At 37.5% G+C, this 17,269-nt stretch overlaps 1 protein-coding gene across 1 annotated transcript; it reads left to right on the top strand.

Moving 5' to 3' along the window:
- Window positions 1-36: 36 nt before the first annotated feature.
- ptpn6 (protein tyrosine phosphatase non-receptor type 6) lies at window positions 37-16,947 on the top strand. Its single transcript, XM_077598537.1, has 18 exons — window positions 37-179; window positions 278-329; window positions 1,725-2,044; window positions 2,118-2,165; window positions 3,488-3,610; window positions 4,230-4,424; window positions 8,681-8,864; window positions 8,927-9,043; window positions 9,476-9,607; window positions 10,031-10,127; window positions 10,287-10,366; window positions 10,430-10,576; window positions 11,888-12,019; window positions 12,099-12,259; window positions 13,670-13,737; window positions 14,822-14,973; window positions 15,107-15,171; window positions 16,369-16,947. The coding sequence occupies exons 4-18, from the start codon at window positions 2,158-2,160 to the stop codon at window positions 16,466-16,468; spliced, it is 1,761 nt and encodes a 586-aa protein (XP_077454663.1). The 5' UTR covers window positions 37-179; window positions 278-329; window positions 1,725-2,044; window positions 2,118-2,157; the 3' UTR covers window positions 16,469-16,947.
- The last annotated feature ends 322 nt before the right edge of the window (window positions 16,948-17,269 follow it).

The raw sequence follows: 17,269 nt of genomic DNA, 5'->3' as shown, positions 1-17,269 counted from the left end.
TTAACACGGTGGTAACTTGAGCACTTTTCAAGTTTTTCAGAGGAAGAGAGTCTGACGTGAGAGTCAGGAAGAAGCATATTATCTCCCGGCAATTTAAGAGAATTAGAGCAAATTACAAGGGCGGCAGCATCGGCTCATTTGAACGTCTCATCGACAGTGGATCCTTCAGGCGGCGAAATGTAAGCGAGGGAAACGATTGCAAAGAGAAAAAAAATACAAGTCCAGTTGGGAGTTTTGAGGTTTGGTTATACGTAATGTCACCCGTGACTTCCTGCAGAGGTTCACAAGACTCTTCAGATGACATGAGAAGAAGAACAAAGGTGATGCGGGTGAGTAGGTAAATTGTTTGTGGGTTTAACTCGTTGGCTACCATGAACGGCCATGGGGGTCCAATCAGCTGTTATTTTCTGTAAGATGTCTGTCGCCAAATTTGAGAGTGAAGAGGTTGATAAATACTGGGAGTGTGATTGCTATTCTTTGCTAAGGAATTTATATAGTAGTATTGTAATGTGTGTAACTCACTGTCTTAGATGTAGTAAAATATTTAATTTTTTTATAGGGCAAGTGACTAACTAGTGTGTATTTAAAAAAAAAAAGAATATGCTAATGTTTTTTTTTTAATTATATTTATATTTTTTGTTGTTCTTGACTTATGGTTATAAAAATATATAGTGAGATTTTTTTTAAAAACTAAGTAGTAGCATTGAAATTATTAAAAAATATCTGGTTATGGTACACACTAAAATACACTTTTTAATGATTTTTAAACTAATTAGTAGCGTTGAAATTATTAAAAAAATGAAATCTGGTTATGGTACACTAAAATACACTTTTTAATGTTTTTTTAAACTAAGTAGTAGCATTGAAATTATTAAAAAATATCTGGTTATGGTACACTAAAATACACTAATGTTTTTTAAACTAAGTAGTAGCATTGAAATTATTAAAAAAAAATCTGGTTATGGTACACTCTAAAATACACTTTTTAATGTTTTTTAAACTAAGTAGCATTGAAGTTATTTAAAAAATAAAATCTGGTTATGGTACACTCTAAAATACACTTTAATGTTTTTTTAAACTAAGGAGTAGCATTGAAATAATTTAAAAAAAATCTGTTTATGGTACACTCTAAAATACACTTTTTAATGTTTTTTAAACTAAGTAGTAGCATTGAAATTATTTAAAAAATAAAATCTGGTTATGGTACACGCTAAAATACACTTTTTAATGTATTTTAATGAATACTATATAAAGGGTTAAACACTGAAAATTCCTCAGCACTAAATTGTTTTCATATTTAATGTTGCAACATTATGTCAAATTGGATATTTGTTTTCCCTCAAAATTCTACTCGCAACATGGTTGGGGAAAAGTTTTAAAATTGACATGGGGTGTGTGTAGACTTTTCATACTCACTATAAAAAGGCTGGGGAATTTGTGTCAAGTGCACACATCCTCTTTAGATGCAAGCGTGTTATGGAGGAAAAGTCATCCGTTTTTATATTGTAACAAAAAAAATGCGTGCACTTGAACATGGTGTGTTGTGTTGCAAACAAGGAAGTTGACCTTGTGTTTTCATACATTCACACCGATACAGAAAGTGGCAGTTTTGGACTAAGGTGAAAAATTCAACAACAACAAAAATTATGACTTTTAATCTGTATTAATCAATGTTGATTTTATTTTAGAAAATATTTTGTCTTCTCTTTCCTCATGGCGTGAAGAAAACAACACAATGGAAGTTCAATGAAGCTTCATCAGAGTAGTATTTTTACATTGGATTTCCCCCCGCCCCTCCAAAAAAAAAAAAAAAAAAAACTAATCCCGCCTCGGTCAGCTCTTTTTGTCCCTGTCGGATCTTTCACTATTTTGTGAAAGAAGCTACAAAAAGGAAGGAAGAGTCACCACAGCATAGACAGACAGTCAGAGCAAGATAAAGAGGAGGAGAGAAACGCGCTCAGTTGCGTTCAGGGACGGCAGACAAGAGAGCGTCTGCCTGGTTTCCTCGTGCACGAGCCGAGCCAGAAAAGAGTGCTAATAACAGGTAATTGATTGACGCCAAACAAGTCTAAAAGGAAAAGTGACTTTTTAAGCTTAAGCGTATATATTTTTTTCAGGTACCAGGCACCGTCTCCGGCCTCGTTGGCTCGCGACACCATGGTTCGGTGAGTGGACGTTGCCGAGCGCCCCGTCCGTCGTTGGGCAACCGTGACAACTTCTCTCTTTCCATTCCTTCTTGCTTCTTCTCAGCTCGTGTGATTCTCCATCATGTGATTTGTGGAGTGCTTGTTTTAAAGCCTTCTTCCGTCAATTTTTTTTGGGTCCAGGACCCGCTTTGAGTCACTTTATTGGGTCAGGAGTAAATGACATTAAAATGGGATTTAACTCTTGAGCTGTAACCATTCAAGCATGGGCCTTCTACTTGGAGTCCATAACCCAAGACTTAATGAGTCTCACACATATATGACGCAAGTTTGCGTCATCCATGACCAAATAGGACATATTCTAGAAAGAACATGAAGTATTCATAACCGCTGCTTATGTTGCGAAAGAAACAATTCTCTGAATGTGTTGCTATCTCATTAACGTTTATTGTATATACAGTGTTCGGATTTAACTTGATTGGAAAACCCAATTTTTGTCAACTCGGGTCTGACAGCTGTTTTTGAATGATTTTTCGAGCGCCGAATCCAAAAAAGGAATTTTTCCCTGGCACGCCAAGCCCTAAAGTTTGCCCGTTTTATTAAAAAATAGGAAACATACTGTACTTAAATCATGCTTGTTTTATAAAAAATACATAAAACATTCACATACTGGAAAATATGATAGGAACAGAAATACATAACAAAGATTTTTTTTATACTTGTGTGTAAGTGCTAGTGATAATAGAATAACAAAAAAGTCGTAGAGAAAAACCTGACATTAGCAAAAACAGTGCAATTTTGGAATCAGCATTCCAATTTTAGTTTAATTTGCATAAGAAAAATCTAACTCAACTGATTTATGTATTCAAATTGTTGTTAATTAGTCTCAGTGCAATTAGAAAAACAAACATTTGGAAAAGAAATGTAATTTCATGATCACTTGTAGTAAGTAGTATTGTGGTATTTACCACAGTATTGCCTCTCACGCTAGTACACATTTTTTTGGACCACGTACTCTACATGCTGTGAAATTGTAATCATTCATAATTTAGCACAATCAAATGTGATGACCACGGATAGGGAAGATTGTTTTTAATGTACAATTTCATTCATGAAAAGATAAATGAGATTCCCCATCGTAATTTAGTTGACTTTCCCCAACTGTTTCTTGTATAAAAGTAGACTGAAAAGCAGAATTAAACCTTTTGGCTTGGGAATTGTAGGATTTAAGATATTTAAACCTGGTTTTTAGGAAAGTTTGTCTAAAAATGAATGATGAATCATGAAACCTCATGAATGAAATGATTTTTAGATGGCAACATGGTGTGTGTGTGTATGTACAGGTGGTTCCACAGAGGCCTGACAGGCCTACAAGCCGAGGAGTTGCTCAAGAATGAGGGTATTGCCGGCAGCTTTCTGGCCCGGCCCAGCAAAAAGAACGTGGGGGATTTCTCTCTCTCTGTCAGGTAAGGCTAATAATCCCAGATTTCCCTCTCGATTCAATTACTTTTCATGCTGATGGCCGTCAATGATTTATTTTTAGTAGTGCATTTATTTTAGGTAGGTTTTGTATTAGTGTAAGGTTGGTATTTTTTTTCTTGCAAGACTGCCAGTGTGTAAATGAAATGTGGAACATGTCTTCTTCTTTCAACCTTAAATATTTGTTTTTGTTCAAAGACGAACACTACTAATGCGAATATGAAACTCTATGAATTGCCGTTAGTAGAAATGAATAAAGCATGGACTTAAAATCTCATTAACTATCCAATTCTTTTTTTTCTCAAAAAGTTACTTTGCATAGAAAAATTCAACACAGCATAAATTCAAGTGTTTGAAAATGACTATTTATGCATTAATATGAAATCATATCCTGAAAACAAGAGCGCAAACGTATTCAGCTTTCATGACCAACCTCTAATCTGTGTGCTGTATTTTAAAAAAAAAACATTTATTTACTTATTTTTTCAACCAGGAAAAAAAAATCAAGACTTTTTTGTTATTACAACTTCCTGCAATGAAATTGTGTCAAATAAAATGGTGTCGTAACGCAAGACAATCTAAAAGACGTTGTTGTCTGGCCATCAGGGTCGGCGAGCAAGTGACCCACATCCGCATCCAGAACACGGGAGACTACTACGACCTGTACGGCGGGGAAAAGTTCGCCACTCTTTCCGAGCTGGTGGAGTACTACACGGCCGACAACGGCGTCCTGCAAGACAAGGACGGCACCACCATCGAGCTCAAATATCCGCTCAACTGCTCCAACCCGACCACTGAGAGGTTAGTTTCGCATTATTATTTAACGGTCAAACGGCCTCAACTTGTTTGCACTCCAAAAAAAGGCATTTTTGTGGTAAATGAATACCATATTTGAATTAATACATTATTTGAATATGAGATAAAAACGGATGGTTTATGTTCCCATTGAAAATTGTTGTAATAATACCTGAAAAAGATGATCTTAAAATAAAAACAACAACAGACCAAGTTCTGGACCTGGAATTTGAAAAAAAAAGATAATAATAATATTCCTTTTTTTTATTTTTTAAACCAAGTCAACAAATGAAAGGAGAAAAAAACAATAAGTTACCTCTAGTATTCATATTGAAAAAAGTGGAAAAAAATCACATTACATGTTGCATATATATATATTTTTATACTACATTAGTAAATTATTACATTTTTATTTGAAATAATTAAGGACACATCTCTCTTTGTCCATCTTTTAAAACCCTAAACGCCTATAAGCAATGTTATGTTACATACAAAACATATCATACAATTTATGGAACTTATATTTGAAATTTATTCAATTGTTTTTTAGGGATGATTAAAAGCTCAAAGTTTAAAGAATTTTAACTTGCCATCAGTTATTAAGTGGCTAGTGTGAAAATCTAAATGTAGTAAATGATAACGTCGAAGAAAAAAAAAAATAGACACCATTAGTTTATAGTGTGCTTGAGTGTACTATATTTTTCAAATGTCGCTTTGGCCAAAGAATACTTAATTAAAAAAAATAGGTTGCCCTGGAGTATGTCATTTTTATGAGGGCATTTTTAAAATTTGATCAGAAACCAAGTACAAACGTTAAAGTAACAATTATTAAACAGAGAACAACGGGCTACATTGGTTACCAAGCTCTTTATTACTAAATAATGATAGCCTAAAAAAACAACATTACAGACTGTCAGCGGTCAGAATGGGAAAAAAAAACACTTGAGTATTAGTCTCAGGCCCAGCCAAACTATTCAAAAAGTTTGACTTATAGTCCGGAAACTACGGTGGTTTCACCAGTTCTACCGCTGCGTGTAGTAGTTCACATTGTCCATTGTGATGTGAAACTCATTATGAGCACTCGGTTTGACTTGGGCCACGAGTGCCTCCCTCCCTCCCTCCCTCCCTCCCTCCCTCCCTCCCTCCCCGGCCACCGTCACCCGTCCGCTGTCCTTCTCTCTGTCAGTTGTCTAACTTCCCTTTTGCCACTGCGGTTGGAAACTTAACATTTTGACACTCTGGAAAGTGACGGCCAGACCTCTCTCCCTTGCCCGTCTTCCTCTCTTGCAAATTCACCGTCTTCCTTTTCTCCTCATCTCGGCAAATTCACATTTCCGGAGATGATCCGCTCAATATTAAACTTATGTGGAATGTGATTTAAAAAAAATATATACATGTAGGGATGTCCCAACCACATATTTTTGCACAAGACCCCGAGTCCGAGTCGCCTAATTGGAAATGTATTAAGTAGGGGAAAATTACTATATTTAAATGTTTTGTCCATCCAATTTGTATAGCGCTATTGCAAAATTATGCATAAATAAATGACATATCATTATATATATATCACATCATTTTGTTCCTTAAACTCATCAACTGCCATAGCAAAACATTTAAAAACCTGATGTTTTTACCCAAACCTGAGCCTGAGCCTCTGATTGGGCCCCATTTTTGATAAATTCCAATCCGATTCCTGATGATGGACATCCGTAATTCATGTAATTTTTTTAATGCCGAACCCAAAAAAGTCATTCAAAACACCTGTCAGCCCTAAATCAACAACAATTTGTCATTTATCCACCATGCCGGTCCTTTCATTGTTTTACATTGATTTGATAAACAGTGGTGCCATGAGATAGGAGACCAGAATTGTGTATCTATTGAAATACAATATGTCAGTCATGAATATAAAAAAAAAAAAGCTTTTCCTTTTTCAACTCTCATAAATACATTCTTTATCCTCTGGAAAGAATGATTACAGACGCTCCCCTACTTACGAACGAGTTAGGTTCCGAGCGATTGTTCATAAGTTGAATTTGTTCGTAAGTTGCTCAGTGCTATATTTTGTATTATAATTTATGTTTAAGGCCTATATAAGTATATTGAAGGTTTATATAAGTGCATTTGTATGTTTAAGGCTTGTATAAGTAACACGCATTGGTTTGTACTGAAAAAAACATTTAATAACATGGAGAGAATACATACAGTACTGTATACATACATTAGAGAGAGAGAGAAACTTACTAGAAACTGGCCGAAAGAAGCTATCTAATGACGATTGCAGTTTTCTTTTTTTCATCATAAATGATGCGGTAGCACTGTATGGCATCATTCAATTGATTTGCAAACTTTGTGCAACGTTCAATATTTGGGTCCTGCTGCTCGATCTTTATGTTTATAAATGGTACAGACGGTCGAACGATTCAAGTTGTATTCACGTGCAACGCTAACCACTCTCACGCGCATCAAGCTTCATTATTATTGCCACTCATTTCAAATGAAATAAGTGAGGACGGACACCACTGTACTAGTACATTTTGTTGCAAGTTTGGTCTCTCAGTGAATCTAACACGAGTCAAAGTTTTTGTTTAATACAGTTTGTATTCTGAATATTTCATAATATAATTTATATCTATCTATCTTGAGTAGGTACACGTAGGTGGGGGGTCGGTGGTGGTGGTGTGAGGTCGGCTTGGTAGAAAACTAAAAATACTTTGTCGTCTTTAGCCACAAAATCTGTCATCAGAATTTTCCGACCACGAAGCAGGAAGTTCAAACGAAAAAAATTGAGAACTGGATCTAAAATTAAGCCCAACCCAGCCGAGTGTACATTCACTTACACACGCGGACACACACACACATCCATAGAGATGGAGAAGGTTGCGCAGTAATGCAAAAAAAAAAACATGTCTTACACACATAAAGGTATTCAAATGTATGAAAACATTTAAATACATAAATAAATAAATCCATACATATTTCAAGTGCAGTTGGTTAAATGTACCGCATTTTCTGGACTTTATATGATGCAAATGGCTGGGTTTGCGACTTATAGTGCCAATTATACATAGTCTGAAAAAAATTGTAATCAGAAAAAAACAGTCTAAACCAAGGTATCCTTGATGAAAAATTTCAAAAGCAGATTGACCCCAAAAAAACCTCATTTAGCCAAATCTGATAAGGTAGGAAAATGTGACAGGACGCCGCTTCAATGCACTATTTCATCTGCACGTCCACTTCCTGTCCTTGCTTAAATAATCTTTGAGTAAAAGAAGATATTCATTGAGTGGTTAGCACATCAGCTCACAGTTATGTGCTGTAAAACAAGTATAGACGCAGACGCTCCCCTACTTACGAACATTCGAGTTACGAACAACGGTACATACGAACATGTCTGCAAATTGCGTTTATGTCGAAAAATGTTCGTAAGTTCAATTTTGTATTGCGCGCCTTTTTCCGAGTAGTGCTTCTTTCCGCCGCTAATACCGACGCCTGGCGCTGTGAGAGCTCAGCTCACCCAGCATCTACCTTCCTCTGCCCAGTTCGTTGCAGTGCGGAAGTGCGTGAACGTATCTCCAGTGCGCAAATAACCTTTTTCATTTGTATCATTAAATATCTCGTGCATCCATTATTGAATATGGTTGGTGAAAAGCGAAAGGCTTCTATTGAGGGAGGTGCAAGGAAGAGGCAAGCCATTTCATTTGAAATGAGTGGCAATAATAACGAAGCTTGATGCGCGTGAGAAAGTGGTGAGCGTTGCACGTGAATACAACTTGAATCGTTCGACCGTCAGTACCATTTATAAACATAAAGATCGAGCAGCAGTACCCAAATATTGAACGTTGCACAAAGTTTGCAAATCAATTGAATGATGCCATACAGTGCTACCGCATCATTTATGATGGAAAAAAAAGAAAGCTGCAATCGTCATTAGATAGCTTCTTTCGGCCAGTTTCTAGTAAATCTCTCTCTCTCTCTAATGTATGTATACAGTACTGTATGTATTCTCTCCATGTTATTAAATGTTTTTTTCAGTACAAACCAATGCGTGTTACTTATACAAGCCGTACACATACAAATGCACGTATATAAACCTTCAATATACTTATATAGGCCTTAAACATAAATTATGATACAAAATATAGCACTGAGCAACTTACGAACAAATTCAACTTATGAACAATCGCTCGGAACCTAACTCGTTCGTAACTAGGGGAGCGTCTGTAATATATAAATGGCGGCTATCCATTTGTCCTGCCCAGGTGGTATCACGGCCACCTGTCTGGCCCAGACGCAGAGAAGATGCTGATCGCCCGGGAAGAGTCGGGCACCTTCCTGGTCCGAGCGTCGCTGTCCAAGCCGGGAGATTTTGTGCTGACCGTTCTAACGGACGAGAGGAGCAAATCGGGGGCGAGGAGGGTGTCCCACATCAAGGTCATGTGTCAGGTGGGTGCATGTACTGTCCAAGTTTTATAGCAAGAATTTATTTCATCTTCCTGTCTTTGTAGAATGAACGCTACACCGTTGGAGGCTCCGACATGTTTGACACATTAAGCGACTTGGTGGAATTCTACAAGTGGAAAGGTATCGAGGAGGTTTCTGGAAACTGGGTGTACCTTAAACAAGTGAGTGAATTTTTTTTTTTTTTAGTTGGACATCCACTAGTGATGAACTACAGTGGTACCTTCAGATATGAGCTTAATTTGTTCCAGGGCGGACCTCGTATGTCGATATTCTCGTAACTCGAACGAACGTTTCCCATTGAAATGAACTAAAAACTCATTCATTCGTTCCAACCCTCTATCTGTTATACACGAAAGAGAAGCGGCAAAAAGACAGTGCGGTACAATGATAAACAGCCTCTCATGTCTTGGCCACCGGGCTTTCTCGCATCTCAATTTTTTTCTCGTATCTAGAGATAATTATTTGCTCGAAATTTTACTCGTATCCCGAAATGCTCGTATGTCGAGGTACCACTGTATTGGAACACTACTTACGGGATAGTAATGAGCAAAATGATTTTTTTCATCTGGATTTTTGTTTGTTTGTGTGTGTAGCCATTTTATTCCACCAGAGTGAACGCAGCCGATATCGATAGCCGTGTGAGGCAGTTGGACCAGACCACCACGCTCATGCAACGGGAGGCCGAGAGCGGTCCGAGCAAGGCGGGCTTCTGGGAGGAGTTTGATGTAAATCCAATACAGTGTTAAGTCAAAATATGACGCTTTATTTTTGGGCAATATTCAAATTTTGGGATGCCATCTTGATTTAATGATTTTTTTTAAAATATGAATGGAAAAAAACATATTAACAATAATGACAATATTCCTCTTTTGCCTTTTATTAAAAACCAAAGGTTTAAAAATACCTGGAATTTTTCATTTAGATACAATTTGTAAGGGCATATTTTTTTTTGTCCAATTGTTTTCTTCTCGAAGAAATTTGAGAAAGACCTGACTTGTATGATGTATTTTTAAATATACATTTTAGTGGCTCCCTAAACAAAATTTGATAAAGCCCTGTATTATTTCATGTCCTGGCTACGCTTGTCAACTCCCATCAAGTTTTCAATTCACGTTTAAAGCCCAATACTTCAATTGACTCCTACTCAGGCACTTCAAAAGTTGGAGGCAAAGGTGAAAAAGAGTCGCGAGGAAGGCCAGAGACCAGAGAACAAGACCAAAAACAGATATAAGAATATTCTACCATGTAAGTATCCTTCTTAAGTAATCAATGGTGGGCTCAACTCAACTCCTATCTCAAAGTTCCACTGCATAAAAATGAAAATAACCTTTCGCAAGCACTTCCAAACTCCATGTAAGCCCAAAACCTTGACCCCAAATCAATATTTAGAATTTTTCATTCCAGTTAATGACACCAGAGTCATCCTGAAAGAAGTCGACCCCGGCGTGGTGGGTTCAGATTACATCAACGCCAACTACATGCGAGTATGTCCCCAATTTTTTGCGGTTCTTCCGACCGGAGGCTGATTTCCTTTTTTTTTTTTGCAGAACACCTTGTGGGAGGCGGACAATCAGAAAGTTTACATCGCCACTCAGGGTTGCCTGGCAACGACCATCAATGACTTCTGGCAGATGGTGTGGCAGGAGAACACCAGGGTCATCGTCATGACAACCAGAGAGGTGGAGAAGGGCCGGGTAAGCCTTTTTACTGCTTCGTGGACAAACCAGTGTTCCTCGGTAGTCCTGTGTAACCACTAGAGGGAGTAGTTTCATGCCGTCCCGATGCTTGGGTTGGTCTCATGTTCCTTATTGGTCTTTTTAAGTTGAAAAATATAGGTCAATATTAAGCGTGAATAGCAAAAATCATGGAGGAATTGACACAAGAGGATTCCACTATTTTTTTTAATGAAACAAGGCTTTGGTGTACCTTTTGTTTCCAGAAAGCACAACATTTGCAAATAGGGAAGTTTGTAATTAATAAAGTACCGGATTTTCACGACTATAAGGCGCACTTAAAAGTCTTAAATGTTCTCCAAAATAGACAGGGCGCCTTATAATCCAGTGCGCTTTATATATGGACCAATACTAAAATAGTTATAACGATAAAATAAAATAAATCAGGTGATCGGGTACACCATCCTCTACAGCTCTCACAACTACGGTGAGCAGCCCCCGACTCTACTATTTTCCCCGTAGAAAAAGTACTGCGCAGTGACTGCTGGGATATATAGTTCTTTTGTCAATACACCCAATATGACGGCGAGCACACTCATTTGGTGCTCTATATATACATACATACATATATATATATATATATATATATATATATATATATATATATATATATATATATATATATATATATATATTCACTTAAGCGCAGCACCATCTAGTGGTAATGCAGTGCGGCTTTAAAAGCAGTGCGTCCTGTGTGTGTGTGTGTGTGTGTGTCAAATACAGAAATAGCACTCGTTACTGACTCTGCGCCTTTAAATGCGATGCGCCATATAGCCGTGAAAATACGGTAATGTTTTTTTGTCTTTTGGTCCATTTTATTGTTTAAGTGCTAGTTTCAAAAGAGATTTTAATTCAATTAGAGTCATTGCAATGACATTTATCATCCATTTGATTTATTTGTGAATTTAGTGTTAGGAATAAAGTACGTTGTTATTTCTTTAATTAAAATGTTTCTTTTGTACCATCTTGCGCTTGCACTGCAAATTTTAGGAGTGATTTTAGAATACTTCATTACTTTATTGTGAGTTTTTAAGGATTGTTTGTTGTTGCTTACTTAAATGCAACCAAGAGAAACAGACTATATTCTAATCTATATTTATCATTTGATTCATTTGTGATTTTATGGTGGGTTTCTAAAGCTAGATCATTTTATAGCTTATTTTACTTTTCTGTTTCACAACCCACCTAAGTTGTCGTAGTCAAAATCTGGAAGCCTTAAAAGTTAAGCTGCATAAAGAGTGTGACACTAACACCAACTTTTTTTGTCAGAATAAATGCGTTCCTTACTGGCCCGACGGCGAGGACTCCAAGGTGATGGGTCGCTACACGGTGACCCCAGAGTCGGAGTGGGAAGCGGCCGATTACAAAGTCCGAGTCATGAAGTTGGCGCTCACCAGCAAGGTAAACGCCGCCGCGCACCTCTTACCCATAACTGAAAAAAAAATAAAACCTCAAATCATCTTCTCCCGTTAACTGACAGCCCAAAAATGTCCGCACGGTGTGGCACTACCAGTACCTAAGCTGGCCCGACCACGGCGTTCCCCAGGAGCCCAGCGGCGTCCTCAACTTCCTCACGGAAGTCAACTTGAAACAGGCGAAGTACGCCGACGTCAACGCCGGTCCCATGGTCATCCACTGCAGGTAAACACACACAAATATAGATATAGCAAACCTAGAAAGCATAGAACTCAGTTTTAATGTCATTTTGCAGTTGGCCAAGGAAGCCAGAGGTACTTAGCCTAAGTGATGTGGCAAAAAAAGAGATTTTTTAATTGTGTTTTGATTCGTTGAGATGAATCGTATTCGCGATTCACAAGTCACAATTCGATCCCGATAATCCCGGTGCTATACTTGAAGTCGATGATTGTGATTTTTAGATCTCGCTTTGGGAAAAAAAATGAATCAAAATGGAGATAAAAGTACATTTCTATCACATTATTTATGAATGCTCCTTTAGCACTAAAGTAAACATCTTATTTTTGAACCACAAATGGCCTTTATTCTATTATTTTCTCAGTTCTAGTCCAAACCTGCTTAAAAGCAGGATTCTATAAGTAAATAAAAAAACATTTTCAAGGATGTATAACACTATAATGAACCGTTTTTTTTTTAAATGGAAGGTCAAAACATTAGCTTTGGCATATAAAAAAAGTATACTAAAACGTTGTCTGGTCTCGCCGACTTTTTAAAAAAAAGTTAAAAAAATGTTTATAAAAATGTATACTGTAACGATGTGTGGTCTCTCTTGCCGACTTTTAAAAATAATAATAATATTTTTTTTATAAAAATATACTAAAATGATGTGTGGTCTCTCGCTGACTTAAAAAAAAAAAATGTTTATAAGAATGTATACCAAAAAAATGTGTGGATACAAAAATAAAGAATACTTGTTATAGAATAAATAATTTGGAATTTTGGATAAAATAGTGAAGGTGCCGTAATAACCTTAGCTCTAGGACCAGAGACTGGTTATGATGTAAAATTTGATATGGGACTTGGGTTGGGAAACACTGCCCTCGTGCGTCCAACCACATTTACTACATGCCCTCATTTCGTTTGCTCATTAGCAGCTTTGTCAGTATCACCTGCTAGCTAGCGGACGGAAGTAGAATTGTTGTTTATTTCCAGCCAAAAATTCACCTGTAAAGATCGTTTCAGACGGATTTTGAATCAATACGAGGTTTGTACAACATAATATCGCAATATATATTTTTCTTTTAAACAAACACCTTTATTGTAGAGCAACATTGTGAAAATCCTCTATAGCTAAAGGCCTTTCTCTGGTTTAAACACATTTGTGAACAGATGAAGGCTTCAAGTCAACTGACAATTTAACCTTGTGGAATGTTGCTTGCCGGTGACTATTCAGGCTTGAGCAAACTAGGCATTTTTTGCCAAGAAAATACAGTTGGGGCTTTGATTTTTCTGTGTGGGAGAGCTTAATTCATTGGCTTTGGAATCAGGGAAACTGTGAGCCATCATTTGTCCGATGAGCAAACTCAAGTCAGGTTGCCAATTTACTGATTGTGCTTTGTGTGTGTGTATTTGCAGCGCAGGGATTGGTCGGACGGGCACCATAGTGGTCATTGACATGATCATTGAGACCATCAACACGATAGGTAAATATGAAAAAGAAAAACGAACCATATTAGGATTCTTCTTCTCGGATAATGGTTAAAAAACAGGATTTCCATTTGAGCCAGTTTGTTGACAATCTGGTAGTGTTTTCCAACTGGTGTGCCGCGAGAAATTTCCTGCCAGGAAGTCATGCATTTAAAATTCCAAGAGAAAAATGGTGATGTCACGGGATTAAAATTTAAATATGATGAATGATGAATGCGCTGTAATATCAAAAGATTCGAATTGTATCGTTAGAAGAATGAAGTCATTTTGTTGCTTATTTTGAACATATTGGGAAGTTGTTTGGTTTCACGGGCATTCATTTTTTGGCAACGTAAAGTGTGTGACCACAAAACTGCTTTATGCATCATTTTAAAAGATTGAAGTCATCTTTGTAGTTATAAAATTAGAAGAGTAAAATTGGGACATTGCTTATTTTGATGTCACGTGAACCGGAATTTTGTATATTGAAATACTTATTTGTGTTTGATTCCTGTTGATGAAACTTTAAATTAGAATGGCATTATGCTGTAAGTCACATGTGTCAAAATGGTGGCCCGGGGGCCACATCTGGCCCGCCACATCATTTTGTGTGGCCCGGGAAAGTAAATGATAAGTGTCAACTTTCTGTTTTAGGATCAAATTAAAACGAAGAGTACAGATGTATACTAAATTTCCTGATTTCCCCCCTTTTAAATCAATAATTGTAATTTTTTAATACATTTTTTCTGTGTTTTTAGTTCAAAAATCATTTTGTAAAATCTAAAAATATATATTTTTTAAATCTAAAATAAACATTGTTTTAGATCTATAAAAAAACTGAATATTCAGGTATTTTAATGCAGTTCTTTTAATCCATTTATAAAAAAAAATCTAAATATATCTAAAATGGTCCGGCGAGTTGACGTTAACGCGGCCCGCGAGCCAACCCAAGTCTGACACCCCTGCTGTAAGTAGTTTTAAAATGTCATATGCCTTGACATTTTTGGAAGAAAAAAAACTCTTGGGAAACACTGATTTTAGGCATCCCAGACTTCTATTTATTGGCCCTAGAACTACTCTAAACTTGTTGTTTCCTTGCAGGTCGAAACTGTGACATCGACATCTCCAAATACATCCAAATGGTGCGCGAACAACGCTCTGGCATGGTGCAAACCGAAGCTCAGTACAAATTTATCTACCTGTCGGTGTCCGAATACATCCAGACCGCCAAAGCCAAAGAAGGCGCCTCGGCGGTAAGCTTTTGTTTTTCTTCGCGGCGTGACAGAAACGCTCAAATGAGAGGTCGATGGGCCTTTGAACTTTTTATCGGCGAGATGAACTTTGACACGAAAAGAGAGGCAACTTCTGTCCGCCTCGTGTTTGCAGGAGGTCGAGACGGAGTATGAAAATCTGCAGCTCAAACACCCCCCGGGGAGCGGGAACGGCGCCAAGTGAGTGAAAAGTCCATTGCAGGTTTATTTGGACAACTTTTTCACGTGGCGCGGTCGCTGCCAAAGTTCACACTTAAGTGACCACTCGCGTCTCCACACTCGGAGTCAGCTTTAAATGTCAAAATATAGTGGTACCTCGACATACGACCTTAATCCGTTCCGGGACTGAGATCGTATGTCGAGCTTTTCGTAACTTGAGCGAACGTTTCCCATTGAAATGAACTAAAAACAAATTCATTCGTTCCAACCCTCTGAAAAAACACCCAAAACAGGATTATTGGATTGGAAAAATGTTTTATTTCTTCTAATTCGCCATCTATTAACAAAGTAACACATAACTAGTGGTTTAATAGTAATAAAATGTGTTTAATAGTACTAAAATTAGACGCATTTCGCGGAGGATAGCGACAGCGACATACACGGAGGCGTGGGGACTTTATCCACGGCAACAACGCACTCGTAAACAAACAAACAAATTTAAATTAACTTGGATTAATATATACAGACACACTCAAACATACGTTTAATGTAACTTTACACAAAACTGAATTCTAATTTTGTTTTACATTTTCTTCTGGCCGGGTTAGCTGTTTGCCACGCCTCCAACTCAAGTTCGCTATCGATGGGCTGTTTGCTGTTCTATTCCCTTCAAAATATTCTGAAAATGATGCACACAAATGTCCTCACAATAGGATAACGCACGACCACTTGCCAACGAGAAGTAGTCTTGAATGAGCGATCGCGGGAGCTAACAGGCTAAGGAAGGAAAAAATGCTCAGCCTACCTACGTATTGATTGTGGGTAATGATGTTTTATTCTGAGAAAGGGTGCCATTGGCTATCGGTGTTGTGTGCACGAGTATACTTCATTACCCAGAAAGCCCTCTTTTTGCCCGTGCATGCACTTTGTGCGTTGCCTGGTCGAAACTCGTCTGAATAAATCGTTCAGTGCTCGTAGATATCTGTTATACACGAAAGAGATGCGGCAAAAGGGACAATGATAAAGAGCCTCTCATGTCATGGCCACCTGGCTTGGTCGCATCTCGAAATTTTGATCGTATGGCGGGCGAATCAAAATATTCATTGTACCTCGAGCATGTCGTAGGTAGAGCTGATCGTAGGTCAAGGTACGACTGTATATACATTTATTTATTTATTTTTTGTTTAATTGCTGGTTTGTTTATTTTCTTTTTTGCAGAAACAAGGAGTCCAACATCTATGAGAATTTGAGCAAAGCAAAGAAAGATAAGAAGAAACCCAAGCCTGAAAAGAAAAGTGGCTCATTAAAGAAAAAATAAGTTTAGTTTTTTAAGTATGTTTTCAAGTCGTCTTGTGTTATTTATGTCTGCCATTTTTGTTTTCAACCTCCAGCAAACACAATTTCCTCTGTTTAATAACACCACAACACATTCCCACTCTCGATTCGTAAGAAAACTTAATTTTATTTCACTTTTTACTCTTCTGGGCTACTTTAAAAAAATGTATTGTTTTGTTTTGCACTTCATTTTTACCTGCTCCCGAATTCCTCATTTGTACAATAAAAAAAAGAACCTTTCAGTCACAAATCTAGCTTTGAATATGTTTGGCTCATATTCACATTAAAAAAGCATCTTATTGAGTATTAACTCTTTGGCTGCCAATGTATTCATATAGATCCATATATGAATATTTTATATTTCATTTTGACTTGATAGTTTTCTTTCCGCATTATCTAACATGATCACAATGATTCAAATGTTTTATTTTCAATTATAAACAGATCTTTGTGTGTTATTATAATTAGTTATTCATTCATTTTCTGAACTGCTTTATCCTCACTAGGGCCGCGGGGGTGCTGGAGCCCATCCCAGCTGTCTTTGGGCCAGAGGCAGGGGACATGAGGAGACGGACGACCAATCACCCTCATGCTCATACCTAGGGGCAATTTAGTGTCCAATCAGCCTACCGTGCATGTTTTTGGAATGTGGGAAGAAACCGGAGTACCCGGAGAAAACCCACGCAGGCCCAGGGGGACAACATGCAAACTCCACACAAGGTGGACCAACCTGGATTTGAATCCAGAACCCCAGAGCTGCGAGACCGACACGCTAAATTTGAAT

This window comes from Stigmatopora argus, chromosome 4 (assembly GCF_051989625.1).
Source record: "Stigmatopora argus isolate UIUO_Sarg chromosome 4, RoL_Sarg_1.0, whole genome shotgun sequence".
Lineage (NCBI taxonomy): Eukaryota > Metazoa > Chordata > Actinopteri > Syngnathiformes > Syngnathidae > Stigmatopora > Stigmatopora argus.
This window is presented reverse-complemented; position numbering and strand designations above follow the sequence as displayed.